Below are 23,341 nucleotides of genomic sequence, written 5' to 3'. Positions count from 1 at the left end.
TCTTTCTGAATGTTGTAGTTTTCCTGGAATATTATATACGCACAGCACAGCCTTAGTGAACACATCAAAAATACGACAACTGCACTATACCCTGTGTCCAGTGGTATGCACACCAAAATGGTGTTTTAAATTCCAGCCAACACTCTGTGGAAAGGCATTTTAATAAGTTTCATGCCTACTTCTTTAGTGAGTAGATAACGTGCTTTCTGGGGCTCCCAAACAAGGTGGCTTGAGCTACTGTTCTGACTCTGGTGAAGCCTCCACAGAAGGCTAATGGCTATGGTCACTGGAGATAGCTGGAGTCTTGCTGCTCATGCCAACATGAGCAGACCTTCAAAATCCCACCCTTCATCCTTGACTCAGACTACAGGACCAACAGGATGAGTGCCATGAGCTGGATGTGTGCCAAACTGTCTTGGTTTAGGCTGGATTGAAAAATTGTCACTCTCATCCTTTCTTTAACCTTTCACTTGACCATTGCGGCAGAGGGGTCTGATCCTGGTATCTCCTCAGTGCTATAATTGTTCTTCCTTGGATGGTGGCATTGCTTTCAGGTCCCAGCAGAGACCTAGGCCCATTGCACAAATGTACAATGAGCATCAGTTCCTGCTGGAGGAGTTTTCACTCTCAGCAGAGGCAAGAACAGTAGGGCCTTGTTGTGGCTCTGAAGTCCTGAGGAAAAGGGAAGCAAAGGGCTGGATCCATGAATGAAAGCCTGTGGGGATCTAGGTCCTCTAGGAATTAAAACAGTAACCACAAAAGTACTTTTGTAAAGATACATTATTTGCCCAGGCACAGAGGGAGTCAGGAAACTGAATCTAAAGCTGATCTGTTGCCTTAGTCCTAGGGCTAATCTGCTTGTAAACATCCATTAAAACAAAGGATCTCAAATGCACCACGGAGTGCAGATCAAGTTAATGGGCTACAAGTGATTCTCTTCCCTGTTCAGAGCCAACCAGTTGCACAAGCAGAGCAGTAGAGCTAACAATACTTGGTTTCCTATATATTTGTGTCCAATGTCCCCACAGAACTCCTTTACAGCAGTGTAATAACCACTGTTCCCTGTCCGTGATTCCTTCAGCTCTGCCTCCTCCATGGCTACTTGTTTCTGGCTGGCAAATCTGCTTGAAACCCCCTTTATGCTGCTGCTGGGGTGGGTGGGCCACACTGCAGATGTTCTGGGTGCATTGAGTGCATGGAAGGTGTGCATGGGCTTGTCAGGGACAATGTGTGGGCCTCTTCCCTGCCCTGCTCTTTGATTTCATTTTTTATTGCAGGAATTGCAATGCTTCTGAGATCTTTACACTTCTGCCTGCTTTGTTTGACATTTCCCACAAAGGGACTGCCTGACAGACAAACAAGTGAACAGTGTGGCTGCATACGCCTGGTTTCCTTAGGAAACCAGGCTAGAAACAGAAACATCTTGGGCGCGTTGGGCAAGATCTGTGGTTTCCAGGCATCCACTTCACTAAAAACTGACACGCACTGGAGCTGCTGGTCATGCATTAGCTTTCAATAGCTTCTTTTATCTTGCAGTGAAAGCCATATGTTTCAGCCACTACAGCATTTGATTGCTGTGGTTACAGCATTAACTAATTGCAAAGCAAAGCAAGCCAATTGAGGGACACAGTTTTTTATACATGATCTGGTCCTGTTTTCTTCCTTCCTTATGTGTACATGTAAGACAGAGAAAGACTGACTGTACATATAAACACATACTACACATGCTCTCCTTTTTATGCGCCATAGGAGCATATATGTGTAAATATATACATTTATATATATATTCATGGGCATGTTTCTATATAGTTTTATATATAATATTATATACAACATTATATAGGTGCCTGCACATAATATTTTATAGGTGTGCATATATACACATATAAATGTGTATATATGTATTTGTTTCTATACATGCACATACATATATGTCTATATATACACACATGCATATATATGGCATTTTAAGATGGACAAGAATTAGAACACAGGGTTCCAAGCCATATTTAGGGGACGTGATTGAGAAAGAGATCCTAGTGTTGCTTCCCTATAGCATCTCAATACAAACCATTTTTCTTTTTGGAAAACATTGTCATCTTCTTGGCCAAGGCCTCTTTTTTGTATGTTCACATGGAACTTTTTTACCAAGGGATGGAGTTTGAAATGTAACATTCTCAATCTTGCAAGTGCTGAGGTCTCATGTGACTGGAGGCGGAAAAGTCAGGTATGACCTCTGCTGTCACGTCATCCAGGCCAAGGCAGTCATGAGGCTGAATCTTGCAAAATGCTGGCAGCCTCAGGTTCCTTACCAACAGAGAAACAAAGAGAAGAGGTGCTTTGCACCTGCATTGGAATGTGTGGGCAGGGATCACCCTTCTTTTCTACCACTGGAGATTTCATGGAAGTTTCAAAAAAGAAATAAAGCTTTAAATTCAGGAATGACCTAGCTCTATGAAAAATATTTGGGCCAAATCCTTATATACAAACTAAGATGCTGTTGGTGTTAAGAGCTTTTGAAGATATAAAGCAGTTTTCCTAATTGTTTTTACACAGGTATGGCATTATTTTCAACCCACTCACAAGAACTTTAATTTATCATAGCCAGAAAAATTTATGTCTCCCAGAAACGAATCAAGCTTCTGCTGCGTTATCAAGATGAAGGCAGACAATTTGCCAGCTGAAAGTAAAGCAAAATTTGCAACTGCACCATCACAAGTTCAGCCTCCATGATCTCCAGATCATGTGTCACTCAGAAGTTTTACTGTACCACCAGGGATTTTGGAAGTGGATACTACAATTCTCCTGTTCATGCAGAAGCACAATTCTGCTCTCCCAAGTGAAGCAATAGCAAACATGTCATGGGGCATGGCTGCTGTACTAACAATTTATAGGAGAAAAAACTGGCTCCACCATCCTTCAGTGATGATAAATTTCTTACCTGGAAAGGTAATGACAGGGTTTTTTTCTTCACTTAGCTGACATTTGCATGTGAAACCATTTCTGTAGAAAATGTTTGGATTGATATTCACTCTGAGTAGAAGCCCTGCTGGAATTAATGCACCAGAAGCTATGCCAAGGGTTGTCTTTCCTCCTGCATCCACACATTCTCAGAGCTGATGGGAAGCCTAACGCCAGTTTTCTCACTTAGCACATCTCCTTTCCCCTACCCCAGTCATGTAAAACAATGATTTGTGTTACTGGCAAGGTGGCAGTGGGAAGAGGGACCAGTGTGCTGGTAACACCATGGGGAGCAGGAGGCAGTGGTAGGCCCTGGACACAGACCACACAACTTCTATCTGAATAAGTGGGTGCATGAGGTCTTGTCCTTCATCTCTTATCTGGCTCTCTACATTTCATGTGCAGAGATAGCCTATACATCACCTGTGGATTAGATTTTCACTCTGGGGTGGCTGTTAGATGACCTATCCTGAAAATATGATTTTCACTCTGGGGCACCTGTTTTGGATTCAGTCAGGCTGTTCAAGATCAGAGCAGGCAGAGAATTGTGAAAATGTTCCTGGCACAAGATACTTTAAGAGACTGAGGTGAGTCCAAGGAGACCAGGACACAGAAGTTCTTGGACCCAGCCTATAGTAGTGAGAGACAGGCTCATCACACAGAGATTTCAGGAGAAACGTTCCTCTCCCTAGGCTTTTGCCATAAAATTCACCATGGAGTAGGATCTGACTGAGAATAATAGAGAGGTGATTCTAGGACTGATCTCAGTGTGACAGATGCTAGACCTTAGTTGCAAGGGTCAGACCATCAAATTCTGGTGTCTAGTGTTGAATATAAAACATATATATCAGTCTTCCAGCTTAGACAACCACATTCAAGCAATGACAATATGGATGTCTGAATCTTATGTTTAAGCTAATGACAGCCATACTTTTGTTGTCATATTAGTGTACTGTTCCTTCCTATGGGCAATTAAACTTCTGGCCTAGTAAATGACAGTGCCAACAGAACTGTCATTTAAGTCTCAGTGTCTGCACATAAAGGAATTTCTGGCTGCTGGTAATGGATGAAGACCTATTAGAATAAAAAATCCCATTTGTTTAAGGCATCTCCAAAAACAGTGGCAAAACAAAGAGATTTAACATCCTAACTCAGGAAAATAACAAATTTTACATTTGCAGTGGATGAAGATTCTCCTTTTATTTTAAAACCTCTGTAAAATCAGAGCACCAGGTCAATTCCAGCATTCAGCCAATTTAATTAGCGATTTCAGAGTAATCATGGTAATGAGCCAAGTCAGCAAAGATGTCATTGGGGTTCCTGCAGTTCAGGTTGCAAAAACAAGCATTGATCCACATGATTTTCCAGGAAAACTCAGTTCCATCTGGGCACTGAAACCTCACTTCAATAGTCTTGGACTTGTAGGGTGTGCAGCACCTGTTGTCTGTGCAGACGCCGCAGTATTTGGGCCTGTATGGGCTCTTGCTCACACATCCAGAGATGGTGTAGTTCATGGGTTCGTTGGCCCTGTAGACAGCCAAGCACTTCTTCCCAGGCTAAATAACAGAAGAAAATAAAAACAAATAGATTAATATTCAGCGCTGACACGGGTAGGACATAAAACTCACCTTGCTCTCTACAACTCCCTGAAAGGAGGTTGTGGCAAGATGGGGGAGATCAGGGGGGACAGGGGATTCAGCCTCTTCTAGCAGGTTAATAGTGACAGGAAAAAAGGAAATGGCCACAAATTGCACTGTGAGAGGTTCAGATTGGGTACAAGGAAAAGTCTCTTCACTGAAAGAGAGGTTAAGCATTTGAACAGGCTGCCCAGGGAAGTGATGGAGTCACTATATCTGGAAGTATTCAAAAAACAAATAGACGTTGCACTTTGCAATGTGGTTTATTGGGCATGGTGGCATTCAGTCGAAGGTTAGACTTACTGATCTTGGACATCCTTTCCAACTTTAATGATTCTATTATTCTATTCTATGATTCCTATGTTTAAAGGGGTTTGTAAGTGTTAGAAAGACTTTTACAGCCCTGACCTAGGGCGTGTGAAAGACTTACACATTCAGACATATGGACCCAAAAGCTGCAAGTAGGATACTTGCATAATAGAGTTCATAGCTGTGACCAGACGTGCAGCACTGCTTTTCTGCCAGCTGAGTACAGGGCTGTCTGAGCCAGCCTCGAGCACAGCAGGCTTGGCTTGGCTTTCCTTGCAAGGACCTTTTGGCTGAAGTTAAAACTCTCAGGGAAAGGTTTTCATACCAGCACAGGCAGGATAAATTTTGGAACTCTGCAGTACAGTAAGTCTGTGTAGAAGTGCAGCCTCATGAGGCCTGAATGCTGCCAAAGAAAGGCTGACTCAGTGTCCAGCTGAAGTGGTGCACAAAGAAGCAGTCCCCACCTTGATGTGCTGGGTTATATCCACCTCGCAGGGCCTCATGTTGCACAGGCGGCTTTCCTTCAGGAGCCGGCACTGGTCGTTGTCATTGGAAATCCTGGTGGAGATGCCCAGCCCACAGGTCTTTGAGCAGGGACTCCAGGGTGAGGTGTGCACGATGCAGTTCTTCTGCCAGGCTTCATCCTCTCCCTCGTATGCTGCAGAGACAGATTAACCCCACATTATTTAGCCCAGGCAGCTTTACATATTAAACACCCTCTTCCCAGCTCATTGCACATTCAGGCCACTAACCCAAATAATTAAACCACAGCGAAGTGGCTCAGCATTCCTGTGAACCCCCTCATCCCACCCCCTTTGTGCTGACCTACTTGTGCCAGACTCTCCAGCGCTGTGAGCGCTTGGGGCCAGGGCTCATTCCTTTACTCCCCCTCACAGCCTCGCACAAGGGGGTCCTTGTCTGGGACCCCCAGGTGCTGCCACAATATAAACAATTACAGAAGCCTGAGCCAGCGGGTGGAGATCTGATCTCACCATGAAGGTTTATTTCTGAGCTCATTCAATTGGTTCCCTGTAGCAGAAAGTGGTCAACAGTCTCTGCTGGATGGCAGAGGGCTTGGGAAGCAGCCACAGCCTTTCACTGGGAGGAAGAACAGCTTCAATAGCTCTCAGAGAGCTCAGCAGCCATTTGAAGAGAGGGTGGGCTCTGTTTTGAAAGCAGCCAGCAACCCCAGTTCAGGTTCTGTCCCAGCCTCAGCCAAAGTCCCCACTGCTTTACAGCTCACAGGACAGTCCACAGGCAAAACTCTGGTAGAAACAGCTGCATTGAGCTTGCTCACTGTTATATTTATTATTATATTAATTATTATATTAAACGTAATAAATGCTAGTCTGACTTCTATAAGACTTCTTACAGGAGAAAAGTCAGGAAAGCAAAGTAGTATTTTGCCCATTTTGGGACACAGGCCATGAGGACATGAGGCCAGTTTCAGTAGTACATATTTTGAATCTGGACCCACCTCACATTTCAGAGCTATCAGAAACAGAGAATCAAGGGCTGAACTCTGGTGGTTTTAACTCACAAAATGAAGAGAGAGGCTTTCTTTTGTGCAACAAAAGTACAGACCAAGGTTTGGGAAGGAACTCTTACCACCAAGGAACCAAAATCTTTGTTTACAACAACCGTCCTACCTCTCCTTGGGCTCTGCTTTTGTGAGATGGTCTAAAATATGGAGCTAATGTGGCTGGATGGATTCACTACAGTGCATCACAGGGCATTTTGATGATAAATTTAAGACATATGGCAAGCTGAGTCCATCTTAAGCATTTGAGACCATGCTTGAGGCAAATGATACCACTTCTGTGCAGTGGACTATGTGATCGTTACTATAAATGTGAGTGTGAGGAAAGAAAGTTTAATGATGTCATCAGTTCAGAACTGATGAAAAGCTACACTACCAGAAAGACAATTTAGCCCAACTCACAGTGAAACTTCCACACAATAACTGCCTTCAGGGTGCTGTGTAAGTTTGAGGCTCCTAAGATACAGGGGCTTTAAAATTGCACTACAATAGCAATATAACCCAGACATAAAGCCTCAGTCCCAAATTAAACTGAATCCATTCTCTCTCCCAGAGAGTCCAAACTGAGGGGGGGGAAAAAAAAAAAAATGAAGAGTTAAAAAGGACTTGTGACATCTTCAGAGTTCCAGCAGATGTGTCCTTCAAAGAGGGCTTTGGCACACAGAATTCCAGAATGGTTGCATGAGAGTGTTTGATAAATATCATACTCATAGACTCATGGAAAGGTTTGGGTTGGAAAGGACCTTAAAGATCCTCTCAATTCAACTCCCCTGCCATGGACAGCCACCCACTAGATCAGGTTGCTCAGGGCCCCATCCAGCCTGGCCTTGAACAGGGAAGGGACATCCATATCCATATTGTTGCTAAGGAGTTCTAGCACACCACTGGTGCTTGCCCGTCCTGTGTTTCAGCACATGCTGTGTGGGAGGCTCTGTGTCCCTCAAAAAGATTAGACACCTGACAGGTCTGGCAGTACAAGCTGATACTTTGCTTGTAGACTCCGCCAGATGGCAAAGGAGAGATCTGCCTCACTCCCACCATACCTGCAGAGGAGATGTGACGCGGAGATGTCTTCCTGATTTTCCTGGAGTCATCACAAATCCACTGCTCACAGCACTTCCCTGCCATCTTTATCAACTTGGGGTTTGGGCACCAGACAAGCGGAGGACGTGAGTTTGTGCACATGGGAACACAGCCCACAGCCCCATTAATGCACGTGCAGTTGTATTTGCAGTTGGGCTGAAACGTCTCCCCATTCTTATACCTGACTCCATTGAGGACACATCCTACACCAACAATCTCTGAAAAGAAAGAAAAAGAGAGAAAAACACACAGAGCACCATTAAACTAATGCTGGCAACAAACAGCTCTGATGTGTTCCTTTACCAAGCTGATCCCTGGGCTGGCAGTGCTGCGGGGAGATGTGTTCAGCCTGATGCTGAGCCAGGTGTAGTCATAACATCTAGGAAACAGTTTCCATTCTAAATCACAGCAAAAACAAGAGAACCTTTTAATGTTTCAATTAAAAAATAAGTTAGAAAATAAACAAGTTTTATCCACAAATTCTTACTTAAAAAAAAGCAAAAAATATTTAATGGCACAGTGGTAGGAATTATTCATGAGGAGCAATCAAAGTAGTTTAAAAATGTATTGAGTGAAATTTGAGGTTTTCAGAGACATAAGAGGGGACTTCATGGAGTTGCACACATGACACAGCTGTTCACAACACCTGTGTATGTCTGAAGCAGAAGGGGAGGACAAACAAGGTAGCAAAGGAGCACCTAAATGGCACTGGATTCCTACAATTAGAAAACTGGATCTTACGTGGTTTATCACAGAGCAGTTTTCTTGGAAAATGAGGTACACATTATAAAGCCATAAAAATAAATATTTGATGTATTTTTTTTTATAAAATCCCTAAGAATGTCAAGCCTTTTGATTGCCCATGAAAAGGAATCACACAGCAGCTTTTTTTGTTTGTTTGTTTTGTTTCAAATTATGGACAGTTATTTGGAAATGGTGGCTTCCAATGGAAAATTCAAACTTCAGTTTCTTGTTTGGTCACATGGAGGCAGTGCACACACACTGGTTGGGTTGCTTATGTTTTGAGTCTGGTCAGAAATGGAGCTGCTTCCGGAAAACACAAATTGAAATGCTGGATTAAAATTCTGCAAAGTCTTCCTATTTTTAGAATGAGCTGAATGAAAACATCAAGCACAAATCCTTTCTTCTGCACAAAAATGAGAGCTGCTGGAATTTGAAGCCCAGATCTAGATCTCCAGTTCATGGTCACCTCCAATTTTTGCAATGCTTAAGCCTTTGTACTGAAAAGTTATCACTCAGCGCTGGAGCTGGGCCTGAGAATTCAGAGAGACTTCTAGTTATGCATAGATTATGAGAGTCCAAGAAAATGCAGTATCTCCTGGTGTTTTCCTATGAGCATATTCCTCCAGGATTATGTTAACTCAGTCTCCTGCAGGTCTCATAAGCCCAGAGGTTCACCATGAGAACATCCCCAAACATAGACAGTGGGGCTGCTGAATTCCTTCACGCAGAACCTCCCTGAGTCTGCATCAAAATAAAGCGATTTGGAGGCACATCCCTATTCCCAGCCCAACATGCAAAACACCTGCCTCATCCCCTAGGCCTGTGCTCAGCACCCTGCTGCCTCTGCTTTGGTGCAGAGAAAAGCCAACAAGAAAAGCAGAACTGCAGTGACTCCCAGCAGGTTTCCTATTTGCTGTCTGGGAGGTTAGATCCTGGGACACACCTCAATATGTCAGTCCAGATACAGCCTGAATTTCCCCCAGTTTGACCTCATTACCTTTCCCAACACCAGTCCCTAACTCTTTCAGCATCTTTAGTTTCCATAAATTATATTGTCTGTAGCCCTTCACGCCCTGTATTCTCTAGATCTAGCTGAAGGGACCCATGTGCAAACATTGTCCTCACAGCAGTTAGTCCCCAACAACACCCAGCACAGGACTCCCACTCACAGGAGCTTTCAGTCACCAGGTCAGGATAGAAGCTGGTGGGCTCAGAGTGGGGTGATGCAGCCTATCTGTGGCCCAGGGTATAAAAAAACATGTCAGCAGACCCTGTCATGTGCATCTACCTGGGTGTTGAAAACAAGGGATAGGCCACAGGTTTCTCTGGCACTCAGAGACACCCTGCTTCACATCCTAGCCATGGAAAGACCTTTCTCTTGTTCCCCTCAGCTGTGCACACCATAACACCCCTCACCAAATAACCATAAATGTCAAATAATGGGGTACATTGTCATGGCAGTAGGGAAGTGAAAGCACAGACTGGGAATCCCTCCAAACCTCACTGGAAAAGCTGGGAGTCAATCTTCCTTCATCACAGTGCTGCTGCCACCTGCACACTGAGTGCCTGTGATGTGTGGGAGGACTGCAAAAAACCAAGAGATATCCAACTAAAAAAACAACTATTTAAAATAAATAAACAAATGCAAAGCAACATGAAGACCTTTAAAGAGGCCTAGGAAGGCTGATAGCTTTGAGACAACATCCAGCCTGTTTTCCTCTCCCAGCACAGGGCCAGCTGTAACGATGTCATTCTTGACAATGTTTGTCTAACCTGCTCTTACAGACCTCCCATGGATGTTCTACACGCACTCCAGACAATACATTTGAATGATCTCATATCCTCTTTTCTTAACCTTAATCTTTTCTAATCTTGAAAATCACTGTTTAAGCTTACAGCTCCTAGCACGTAACTTCTCTTGTTGTTATTTTGCCTGTATGCTACAAAAAAATCTGGTTAGACTCCACCTTTTGCATGCTTGCTTCTTTTCTTTTTTTTTTTTTTTTTTTTTGTGGCTGAGCCAGTGCAAAGCCAAGGTCATTTCTTACTAGACTTCTCACCCTTCTGCTGAGGAAGAGCAATGCCTGGTATCATTTCTCTGGGAATCTGCCAGCTGCCCTGAACCTCTTAACTCCTCAGACCTGCCCCCTGTGTAACCTCTGCTCATATTCTAAGTTTATTGAAGCCCACAGTTTGCAATTCTTTTCCTCTTCTGTGGATCAGTTATTCTGTCTGTCCATCTCAGTCAGCTCTCATCCAGGTTTCCTTTCACCTTTACATTTTCTTTTAGATCATTTGGTGTTATGTTCCAGCCCAGAAGACCCTCCAGCTAAATGGCTTTTTCCTGTTTATGAACCTAAAGCCATGACCATATGTTCTAAAAACCTACTAAAAAGTAGCCTTTCCGATCAGCAATCTGTGTGGTTGTGCTCATGATCCTTCGGCTTTTAATCATTCCTAGAGTAATGATTTTCAATAATTTCTGACTTTTATGAGAGGGTCAGATTCCCCCTCACGTTTTGGAACTCAGAACAAGTGAATATACTCTCAACACACAAAACACTACCTAATTTCTTTTTGCACTTCTTCTTGAAAAGCATTCCAGTCATATGGAACCAAGAGTTTGTTATGGCAGGCAGGAAGAAATCCTTCTGCCTCATAGCAGCTAACCTGACTGTAACCATTGTAAAATCAAGGCTTAGACCTTAATTTGTAACTGACAAGCTCCGATAGGAGATAGTTCATTCCTGACCCTCTTGACAGGGTATTCTACAGACCACATGCTATCCTTCCAAGCTATCCACTATAGGGAGCTAGCCAAAAGTGTCCCCTTAATGCCATGGTTTTCATGCAGGTGCCCATATTGCTTGTTTTTAAATCCAGCTGCCCACCTATCCTTCCTTCATCCCCAACCCAGTACAGCACCTTCTCCTGTTACAGGGAGTACAGAATAATCTATTTGCATGTATGGAGACTTTCATATGCTGGTTGGTCTTTGCTCATGGCTGCAGCCAAATCAAAGAACAGGAATTCAGATGTCATTTCTCATCCAGACAACTGCCCTGAGAACAAAGATGGCTACAAGGGAATGAAAGGTGATGCACGGAGGAGCTGATGACCGTGCAGCCAGGTATCTAATGAGATAAATCTCAGCCCCTGCTCAGACCAACAGGAGGTGCCAGTGTATATCTAAGTCAAAAATATATGTACATCACTTACGTGCACATACTCCTATTTCGTACCTAGGTCTGTCTCCACTGTAGTCACAGTACAAGCCCCTGTGGAAGTCACAGGTGTCGGCCTCAGTGCAGCTCTCTCCACGCTGCTTGGCACACATCTTGCAGCAGTCACAGCCGTCTGTGACCAGACTGATGCCGACCGCGCACCGGGGTGGGGACTTGGGGCACTCGCAGGGCCACTTGCAGTACTGAGTCCGTGTGTAGGTCTCTGTCGTGGCTGGGACAGTGCTGGTCATGGTGAGGGAGGTCTGGGCAGTGGCCTGCAAATAAAGAAACACAGCTTGGAAAGCGCCACAGAGAAATGGAGGCTGAAAACCCTGTGGTGCTTAGTCCTCAGCTGACTGAAAAAAAACTCAGACAAACCAGCCTGCAAGTCAATTCAAAACTTGATAATCAGATAAAAAACCTGATCAAGGTTAGTCAAGGTAGAAAAGGGATATCATGTAACACAGTGATCCAATTCCAGGTCACTATTACTGAGATCATGGAGTACTGGGACACTGTAGTTTATATCAAAACCCACAGAAGCTAGAGGCTCGTTACATTCTGCACTGTTAAACTCTGGGTTGCTCTGCAGAGCAAACTCTGGATGACATTTAACAACACCAGAGACATTTGTGGTGCAGGAAGGGTGAAAATCAGCCCAGTGACAAAGTAAAGATTTCACTTTTCCAAGAGGATCACTGCACAGAAAACCCGTGCCATACATGGGGGTCAAGCAGGGCACAGTATCTCAGGCAGAGAAACAAATGGAGTTATTCACAGTCTGTCAGCAGCAGATGGAACATGGCACTGCTTGGGCACATGCGGTCTAGAAGCCCTTTCTAGTGCTGCAAAAAATAAGTGTGTAACCTCAAAAACTTCAGACAAAGAAAGTCAGGCTCTAGAAATTGCCAAGGAAATTCCATCCATTGCTGCCTTCGTTGTACTGTGCTTTATATCCCCTGTGTTTTGTCCTCTTTGCAGTTTGAGAGGTCTCAAACAAAAGGCTTTCCAACAACTCTCCATGAAGAAAATGCCTCACCCAGGAGTTTGCGGGAAAAAACATCCCCAAGAATTACAACCCCACATGGGTGAGCTACCCATCAGGATACCTCTGCAAAGACCCTTCACTGTTTTTTACAGTTTCTTTGTTAGCAGGCTCGGATTTTATTAAAGTACATTTCTAAACCCACTACTGTTGTATCTGAAGGTGTATTTAAATATCTTGATAATTGGTTGTCCTATATTTAGAACACTAAATTGTTAACACATTGCTAATCACTGCCAAATAGACAATGTGCTTGCTCTGGGCATAATTCCCAATTCCATTAAGGCCCCTTTTACAAACAGTTGGCCTGAAAGTTGGCTTAAAAACACCTTTAAACTCATGTTTAAACTAAAACATACCAATATAATTTACTCCCACTTTAAGGCTCCTTGATGCTGTCAGAGTTGTTAAAAGAGGAACATTCAGATTGATGAAAAGCCCTGGCCTTTTAATCGTAGGATTTTTCATTCCTCTCATAATAATTTGAGTAGGTGCAATAATCTGCCACTTGAGAAGAGAGGCCTCCTCAAGTGCAATAAACCTATTTACTCTGTTGCTGATCATTAAAAAAAGTGCTTAATAATCAGATCCAGATGCACAGACAAAAGTCACACAGCTATTTAAAGAGCTCATTGCCACAGCCCAACCTCGTAAGTAAATCCCTTCACCGTCCCTTGTTTCTATTGTCAACATAAGCAAGCAAACAGCTTCTCCCTGTGCAGATATGAAAGTGCCTGTGAGCCAACACACGTAGCAAAGAGGAGCCCTGATACTCCTGTGGGTTTAGTTAATATGTGAAGGACTGAAATGAATTCTTGTAAAGGACTGAATAGCTAGGAGACATTTGGTGGCTTGTGAGAGACAGGAGTTTGGAGTATTTAACAGCCCCTCCTTAGGTCTGAAAGCTGAGCTGGCCAGCGAAGCCTTTCCAGTGTCCTTACAGAGAGGACCTGTTGTGGTTCTTGGATGTGCTGGCTGAAATCTCCAGTGGTGTGGCTGAGTCCATTGCAAGGACACAGTGTGGGCTACATAGGCATCTTCAGATAATCAGTGTGGACAGGGATCAAAGTACTATCACTCCTGGGTTTTACAAACAGGGAAGGCTGGAGTGATGGAATTGGCATCATGTCCTAGGCTCCATCACCACCTAAGCAAAACCCAGCCTTTGTAAATTGTTGTCCACCAGGCTCTTTAAAAGTGCACAACCTGTACAGCCTCCAAGCTCTCCTCTCTCCCCTCCTAAGTCCCTCAGACCTTCGCTATGGGAGAAAAAGTTCTGTAGATTTATAAAAGTATTGGCTTTCCCATTTCCATGGTCAGCTGTCATCACTGGAATACCTAAGTCTCTTTGGAAAAGTTATTCAGCCCTACTACTTCAACGTCCCAGAACATTTTAGAAAATAGACACTTCCTTATTAATGAGTATGTTGGTTAAGTCATCACGACTAATGCTTTCCACAAGTGCTATCAACAGGAAATCACACTGCAAGGGCCTTCCCCAATGGCCATCCTTCACTAGAAAAAAATGCCAAACAAACAAAAAAATGTAATTTAAGGTTTCAGGAATTGTGTATTTATGGTCAATATGATGCATAGGAGGACAATGACTTTGTAAGAAATCTGAAATAAGAGCAAAGAGAAAATGAACACCAAAAGTCACAGTAGTGGGGATCTGACAAATTTGTTTTGAAATGTCAGAAAGATAAAAGAATATGCCTGTTAGGAAATTAATTTTCCCAAGTACTGGTAATTAACCTGTTTCATTTAATTATTCTTCAATCTTGGAGTCTACAGATTTGTTATCTTGGATGCCAAGGAGAAAATATTCCACCAAAATTATTCATGAGTTCTAATTTTTCTGCTTTTGGAAGTACAAACCCATTCTCATTAAAACAAGATGAAGCTTTTCTCACCCTACCATGCCTGATAACTCTCTATTAAAGTCACTCCTGATTTATGCTTGGCAAACTTCAAAATTACTTTCTTTTTGCATCTGCAGAGCAGATTGCTAGCAACAATTTCCAGCTAATTTCTGTCTTCACATTCAAGAGGAGAGAAAGAGAAAATAAAAAATTACCCACTGTCTGCCATAGCCACAAACTGAGCATTTTTAATAGTCAGGAGTTTTGCTATCCAGATTTCAAGATACAAAATGGATAGCAGCATTTCAGCAGCACATTCTTCCTACTGGCAAAGTATATTTTAAATCTGTCAAAAAATACTGCAATTGTAAGTACATTTTAGTTTTGAAAACTGGAAAACCCAGGCTATGGTGTTGACACTAGTGTATATAGCCCAAACTACAAGCCAGGCAGATTTATTGCAGCATTTTTACATAATACATGAGGAGCCTCCACCTTAGCTTTAAAGCAGCAAAACATCACAATATACTCCTTTGCTTCTAGCTTTTACAGATGTTTAAAAATACATTCATATGTACTGATTTTACTGTTTCAGTACTGCAAGATCTTCCTCTTAAAACCTTTTTCTTTCAAGTATTTTTCTCATCAGCTTGGTGAAAGTAGGGAGAAGCTATCCATGTTCTTCCCTTCCAGTTTATTGATGGGAAATGTTCAGAAAAGATGGTGACTTCTAAATTGGATTCCTCTGGCTATCAACAGAGCTGCAGAAATGGTTCCACGGTAGCAGAAACTTCAGTACTTTATCACCTCTTACTGTTTTCTCCTTGATGGTAATTTGATCTCAAAGGAGAAGTTTTTAGTTCACTCAGAGCTGCCCAAGCTGTGTTTTGCAGGGAACATGCCATTGGGTGGACTACATTTAATTTCTCACAGCAGAACACATTAAGGAAATATTTTTAACCTACATTTCTGATACTGCCTTTCTGAGGAAATGCCAGATGTCGTTAATGAAGGGATATGATGTGATCTGGATTATCCACTGTTCTCTATCTCTGACATATTTTCACAAGTGAAAATGATTTGTGAGGAAATTTTATGAAAACATTCTCCATTCTACAAGGTCTGACAACGTCATCCTGTCACTGTTTAGAAATAACTCCAGATTTGGAGTTTGACTGTTCTAAACAGTAACACTGAAGTTAAAAACACAATTTTATTCAGACATTTTGGGATGCATCTCCTAGGAAAAGCTTGAGAATTTGTACGTAAAACATCTGCTTTCCCCTGGTTCCACCTACTGGCTGAACTATTGAGACAGCACGGGCAGAAATGCCTGTAGAGCCAATTCCAGTTCCAAGAACCACCCTAAATATTCCCATTACCCAAAATTGTTTTGAAGGCACCCGAGGAGATTCATGCACCTTCCCAGAGTTGCTAACACTAACCTGATGCAGCAGGTTCCCAGGGGAACACAGCATCTGGAGCTCAATAAATCAGTAAAAAATGAAAAGACAAAATGAAATATAAATAATCCATTAAATAAAGCCACATACCCTTTCATCCCTCAGTTGTATTTCTGGGCAAGCATAGAGATTTCTTAGTTTCATCCCAGAGCTGACAGAAGTTAAAAACTCATAATGCTTGTCAGAGAGATGGCAATGTAAAACAGGACCTGGCTTACATCAGTGGGCTTAAGTCAAGCCCTCAGGGTAGGAGTTTGTTCTTGATTTTGCTCAGCTGAAACTTCTGTGCTGAATATTTCTGAATATTTGCATTATTATTATACCAAAAACAGATGGGTTAACAGAAAGCCAGTTCTTACAGGGAGATCAGCAGTAATCACAGTACCATCAGGACTTCCTTGCTGTTAAACTCTTGCAACAAATCCCTAAGTCCCCATGAATGCTCATAAACTGTCACAAGCTAATGCTAGGGACAAGTAGCATCAGGACAGAGATATAAATCAGATTCTGCAGGACATGTAATTTAATGGTCAGAGGAAAATATGATTACTCAGGGCTCAGCCTCCCCATGCATGAGGTTCTAGATACCTCATTAAAATGATCCCAGACATGAAATCTCCAGGACACATTGTGAAATAACAGACTCTGAACCCAGAAAATATATGACAGTGTTAAAGATGTCAGATGCCAGCTGGATTTATTCTTGCTGTACATGGTAGGTTGAGCAGAAAGGAACATTCTGCATGAAGCCAAACGTTCAATAGCCTAAGAAAATAAAATATCCCCAGTGAACCAACCATTATATGTCTGTGGATCCATGAATGATGAACAGTCAGCTTCCCATAACTTTATTTTGGGAAATGTATCCGTGGGAAGAATGTAGACTATGTTTGGAATAATCTTTTCTAACTCAGTTTAGACAATTACAGAGTAAAGATTACATACATTCATCTCTTTGCCAAAAAATTGCTCATACTGGTAAACTCAGTGTGACCTCCCATTTTCTTCATATTTTTCCATGGAGTATTCAGAGGGGAGAAACTTCCCTGTTAGAAAGCAACCTGATGTTTCATATCTGTGGCCCAGTAGAAGAAGCACTTACTTAGAATAGGGTGACCTAAAAATGTTTGGGCATTATTAACAAATTGAGACTCCACAAACAGAGATATTAAACAGCACAATTTCTGTGGTCTAAGAGCATTTTAGTCTTGTGCTGCAATGAGCTCATCCCATGAAACAAGCTTGAACTGGCGTCTGAGAAGTAACAGGGAACATCTGGAGGACCAACGAGAAAAGTCTCCAGAAGGTACAAGCAGTCAGACTTCAGTTATAGAAAAGGGAAAGTGTGTGTGGACCATGCAAGATCACAGAGTTAAAAACCATCCTAAAACTGCCCAGTATAAGATATCGATGTATCAGCCAAAAGCTGGGTAGCAAAACCAGTATCAGTTCCAGCCTCCAGACAAGATCAGACTGCTTTGGCAGAGGCTTTACTTTGCAAGTGGCCTTGTTCTGAAATTGCTTATCTCCTTTTCAGTCATGCCTTTGAAATCAAAAGGAAGATAGTTTTCATCTTCTTACTCTCTTGGGGACAGTCTTCCACACTGAGCATAAAAAGTAAAGAAAAATCAAAAAGCTCCACTTGTTTGTTCGCTTGGTTGATTGTGGCGTTTTTTTCCCCATGGCAAGAACAGCGCCGATTTCATTAAGTTCTTCAAAATTATCTTGGTTTTCATTAATTTTTTTAAAAAATCAAGATTTTTCATGATTTTTTAAAAAATAAAAATTTAAATCTGCATTTTCAAGTATCCTGAATTTTCTGTTTATGTTCCAATGAAGAGAATTTTGACTTAAAATGACTTTTCATTTTTAAATTTCAATGTTGTTTAAATTCTCTAATCTGAAGCAGTTTGCTCATCCTAGTATCTGATCTTCCCTAGAGTTGTTGATGAACTGATGAAGTCATGCATCCCTATTTCCCTTAAATAGCAACTTTCCCTCCATATCAAGTTTGCACAACTATTTCCCTCTAGCTCTGAATTTCTGAGTTGGTTACTTTATTTTCCAACTATCAAAGTTCCTTACTCCTTGAAATCCCTACTAAGGGCTAGGTATTTGCTCTCATTTTGCAATTGTTAAGTAGTTTGTTTGGATGCAATATGGAAAATAATCTGTTCTTGGTGAGATATTAATAGATCAATTAATTCCCTGGGCTACAGTCTTGAACCGTCACTTTAAAAGACGTATGATGGGAGCTGGCAGGGGATGGCAACCAAGATGGTCAGAAACAGAAAGGAGACACTGAGACACCTGGGCTGCTCTCATCCACTCTTCCCAGTGGTAGCAGAGGGCAAAACAATGGAAAGCAACCACAAAATATAGCTGGGGAGGTTCTGAACACCAGGAAGGCAACTTCTTTACTAGCAGAGCAATGCACCACCAGGACAGGTCCTCCAGGGAGGCTCTGGATTCTCCGTCCTCACGTGTTGCACTCAGACCTCGAGAGGGCACGGACAACCAGCATTCCTGGCAGCCTGTGCATGCGTACCTTGCCAAATCCACATGTGGAAAATGCCCACAAACACAAACCACCACCAAAGCATCTTCACCAATTCAGTTCTGCATTGTGCTACCTAAAGTCTGCTTCTGGCTCAGGGAATAAAAACGGATCTATTTGTTAAATTGCGCATATAATGCAGACAGAAGAATTCTATTTTTTCAGGACCATCCCATCCCCTATCATAAGCCCAGCCAAAGAAAAGCTATTTGACAGCTAATTATTATTTTATTTGATAACAGGAAAGCTACCATAAATCTGGTTTTGTAGCTGGAAGATTTCAAGATAACAGAAGGAAAAAGAAGCTGCTGCTACTACTGCTTTAATGGCCCCTTTGGAACACATGGCATGCATGGCTTCATCCAAAAAACATAGCTGTCATTTGCCAGCATTGTATCATTATATCAAAGCCACTTCAAGACTCTCAATGAAAGATGAGCAGTCTTTGCACTGCTACATCCCTGTGGTTAAGTTAAAAACAGATGGAACCTACAACTTGTCTGAATAAACAGCAGTATTTCCAGATATTGAGTCCCACCATGAAAGGATATTTTGTGCCAAGCATGGCATATTTTGGTAATTGTGGCTCATAGTATGTTATGAGATCTGCTAGACAGAGAATACAGATGGAAGACATAGGTCAGCAACATCCCTAGGGCCAACAGAAGATGCCAGAGTTCTGCATACTCGAGGAGGACCTGAAACTAATCCAGAGTCTGACTGTAGAACATTATGATCCAGCTTGAAGTGGCATGCATTATCTTACCCCTTGACAGGCAAAATCATGGCAGAAGTCTCTTGTAGCATCTGAAGTGAGCTGGTTCTCTGTGTGTGTACAAAAGGATCAGTAAAGCAGCATTTGTACATTTGAAGGAAAGGCATCCACAGTATAGTGGTTGTTCACCTGATCTGGGTGTGGTCTGGCCATACTTCTGTGAGGAAAGCAGCTTCTCTTCACAGAATCATGGAATCCAAATGTTCAACCACACTTTAACTAGTGCCTGAGGCTGTTTTTAGAAAACCAAATCAGGAAAGTAGTGAAACACACAGTGGGAGAGGAGTATCAGCATATTTTATCTTACACCAAGCAGGGGAAAAGAATAATGGCAGTAGCACAGTTCTAATTACCAGCAAACCCCATCCACATGATTGCTGTGCTGTGCTTGCAAGGACAAGACTTGCACCTTGGTCTCCACCACAGCTCAGCTCAGCTTGTGATACTTTCACATCTGCACTGTGAAAAATTCAGCTGATATCCCCCACCATAAGTTTCTCTGAGAAAAAAAAAAAAAATAAAAGAGGTTAAATTCCAAAGATCAAATGAAATGGTATTTAAATTAAAGAAGGGAAAGAGCCCTTGAAGATGCATCCAGACAGCAAGAGGTTGCTCTGATGTTCTGAACAAGCACCAGGCATCTGGAAATCCCTGAAAACAGGACTGTGGCAGTGCTAACACATCTGGGAAGTGCATGAGTATCGTCATCACACTGAGGGTGCAGAGGAAAAAGAGACTCACACAGAAGACAAACCATAAAACCTCCCTGTGAGTAAAAGTCATATGACATGGTGAAGGCAGGGTGAGGGATGAACCATGAACATGAGATAACTGGAGTGCCCACATGATCACGAAGAGGAAAAGGGAACTGAGCACCTTCTACCTTTTCCCCCATCACCCTCTGGGGGCAGATGATAATGCTGACAGCAGGACAGAAACAGCAGCATGGTCTATGCTGCTTCCAAGGGTTAAGTTTTCTACCTTCACTATTATGTAAGCCATAGAATCACTGAAGATAAGGGGCTAATGTGGATGTCTCAAACACCAACAGCCAAATAGCTGTGGAGCCAACCAAGGGTGTTGGTAATAACACACTGTGAGGAAGAACAGGATGTGGCTGGACAAGGGATCATAGGCAGGTAGGGGCAGCACTTTTCTGGGATAAATGTCCTTGTTCTGGCTCCTGGAGATTAACACAAGACAGTACAGCACAAGGGCAGGGATGAGGCTGAGAAACTGGCATGGACTGTACAGGGAATCAAGACCACCAAAGATCCCCAAAGCCCTCCAACCCATTTTCAGAAAAGTCAAGAAAAACAGACTGTCTGTGTATGCTAAATAATTTCCATAGAAAGTGAGAAACTTATCTCCAGGGCAGGGAAGATTTATCAATAAAATAGTACTTCCATGAAGCCGTGGTGTGTATGCCTCCCAGGACCCTGGACACCCCATCAGACAGATCACCAGGACTGGTGATATTTCTCTTCCCTCCTCTCTTCCTTCTTCTCTCTCTCCCCCTCTTCAATCCAATCCACCTCTCTCTCTCTCTTTTCTCTTTCACCCTACCCCTTTACCCAAAACCCACTGCCGTGTGCTTACGGTAGGAGAACAGGGACTAACTTATACCAATTTCCATGCAATGTGAGTAATTTACCAAGGAAACTTTGTCAACTTTTATGGACCCTTTGACTTTTGTCATTGTTTTCCAGCATGAACACCAAAGAATCTTGGGTGCTCCCCTTTCCTAAAAGGATGGGACACCATGTAAGTCCCTTCTGCCTCTTTGAAAATCCTAGAAAATATTCCCATGGCATTTCTCTGTGATATACTGTGAAATTATTCACACAGACACACATCTAAACAATCTTCAGTTCAGAGATCTGAAGGAAAGTATGAAAAGACACACAGCACAGAGCAGATGCTGCTTTAAATCACATCCTCAAGGAACTGAAGTGGAGAGTTCCCTGGAGAGACATTATCTTCCTAATCTGTTTTCTTCCTAAAGCTGGTATCAAGCTTTTAGCCTTATCACAAGGTACCAATGTCAAACAACTGCCTCTTAAAATCCCCCCAATAGATTTAATTATGTATTTTGTCACTGTGTTTTAGAATGTGCAGAAAAGGTTCTCCAAAGGGAATCTGAAGCCCTTTGCAGCAGAAACACCTGATGCCTAAAAAGAGGAGCAAGCAGCAGAATGCTAAACACACACTTCTTAGCATTTTTTCTTCTGACTTAAAAAGCAGAAATCCACTAAACAACAACACACACATATGCAAAAATAGACTAAGGACTTTTGAATAAAACCAATAAATTCAATAGAAATGTAGCTGCAAGCTCTGCATGAGTTCAAATGTACAGAAGAACATGGTTGGAAGGGAGTCTGAGCCCATGCACAGCAGGTAGGCAGCAAGCCAGACACAGGGTGGTCCATAAGCTAGAGAAATGATGAATTGCTGTAAGCTCATATTAGAAGTTAAACTGAGATCAGCACAAACAGCTTTGCCAATTTTATGGTGAGATCATTTAGCAGGAGCACTGTGATTAGCTAGAGGCCTGCTTTTCCCAAGCTTTGCTGAGCTTATCTGGCTAAATCCCTGGAACGAGTCCAGCCTATCTGAAGAACTTTACTAGCTCAACATGTGGAGCAGAGACATTATATGCCAAAATGTACACAATGACTCTTCCCGATGATGATATCAAAGATCATTAGGCCTAAAGCTACGAGGATGGAAAGGAACAGTAAAAAAATCTGTAATTTGTTAAATTTCTAGGTGGTAGTTTAGATTGGAGTACAGGCTTTGTCAGCAGAAAGGAGGAGACTGTAAATTTCAGATACTCAATGTACTCATCACCAGATATACCAGATCCAGGACACCCCTGTGCTGAGTTTTACACGATCTGTTACAAGTGGCAAGCCTGCACATGCAGTTTGGAGTCTACCAAAACAGACAATGTCGGAAAGAAGCATCCTCTTTCTTTGAAATCTAGGAAAACATCTGGTGATATTCCTATCCAGCTCCTCAGTCTCGGGGGTGATCAGGTGTGAAATGCTGTACTGTACCTGAATCTAAGAGATATGTAAAAGGACTTCAGAAGCCCACAGACTGAATGCCATCTAGAATGAAAATAATCCCTTAAAGCTGGCGCCAATCTGAGACGAATTCTTCAGGAGAGACTTTAACCTATCTGGGGATCATGCTAGAAATCAGCATCAGCACTGCATTTCCAAGAGAGCATCTAATAAGACACGTAAAAACATGACTTGTTTTTACATATTATTAATTTTCTTAATGCTGTCATAAACTTCATGTAAACTACAAGCCCAACCACAAGCAAACCAACCTCCACTTTTTCTTTAAGAAAGGAAAGGAAAATCTGCTTTCAAGACAAGCCCACCTGGAGGGCAAGGTTTTGAGGCACACAGCAATCTGAGGGTCAATTAATCCCATTAGAGGTAGAAAACCAATATTTTCTTCTCTATGGATGTAGAGGTTATTCATTTCTTACACAACCAAGAGGATATCTGACCAGCTTTCCCCCCAGAAAAGGCAAGAATCTGCTAGACCAGGTTGCTCAGAGCACCATCCAGCCTGGCCTTGAGCAATTCCAGAGATGGGGCATCCAAAACTTCTCTGGGCAACTGCGTTAGTGCCTTACCACCCTCACAGTAATGCATTTCTCCCTAATATCTAACCTAAATTCTTCTGATTTAAAACTGTTCCCCCATGTCCTATCACTATCTGCCCATGTAAAAAGTCTCTGTCCCTCTTTTTTATGAGCTGCTTTTATAAGTAATGGAAGGCCACAACGACTCCACTTGAAGATTTCTCTTTTCCAGGCTGAACAACCCAAACACTTTCAGCTGGAGGGACATAGCTGGAGAGAGGAAGAGAAAGGGAGGAAATCAGTTTTGACTGGGACCTGGAGGCAGTAAGATATAATTACAAATAAAACTACAAAACAGAAGTTCCTTTTCTAATGTAGACCACAAAGCCACGTGGCTATGATACATGGATGCATCTTGTTTGCTTCTCATAGTCACTGCAAAGGATAAGTGACAGGCAGAACAGCATGAATAAACGTCCTGGTTTGAGACAAATTAAGGGAAATGCTCTGGGAGGAACATCCCCTCCAAAGAAG

At 42.4% G+C, this 23,341-nt stretch overlaps 1 protein-coding gene across 1 annotated transcript in view; it reads right to left on the bottom strand.

Annotated features, from left to right (window-relative positions):
* Positions 1 to 4,217: 4,217 nt before the first annotated feature.
* CCN4 (cellular communication network factor 4) overlaps positions 4,218 to 23,341 on the bottom strand; it is a gene marked incomplete at its 3' end in the record, with an annotated part of 34,591 nt that continues 15,467 nt past the window's right edge. The window contains exons 2-5 of the mRNA XM_082283123.1: positions 11,494 to 11,773; positions 7,491 to 7,748; positions 5,372 to 5,565; positions 4,218 to 4,517 (exon numbers count right to left, since the gene is read on the bottom strand). Coding sequence (XP_082139249.1) covers positions 4,218 to 4,517; positions 5,372 to 5,565; positions 7,491 to 7,748; positions 11,494 to 11,773 — 1,032 coding nt within the window. The remainder of the gene's footprint in view (positions 4,518 to 5,371; positions 5,566 to 7,490; positions 7,749 to 11,493; positions 11,774 to 23,341) is intronic.

This window comes from Coloeus monedula (assembly GCF_965178545.1).
Source record: "Coloeus monedula genome assembly, chromosome: 1".
NCBI classification, from domain to species: domain Eukaryota; kingdom Metazoa; phylum Chordata; class Aves; order Passeriformes; family Corvidae; genus Coloeus; species Coloeus monedula.
This window is presented reverse-complemented; position numbering and strand designations above follow the sequence as displayed.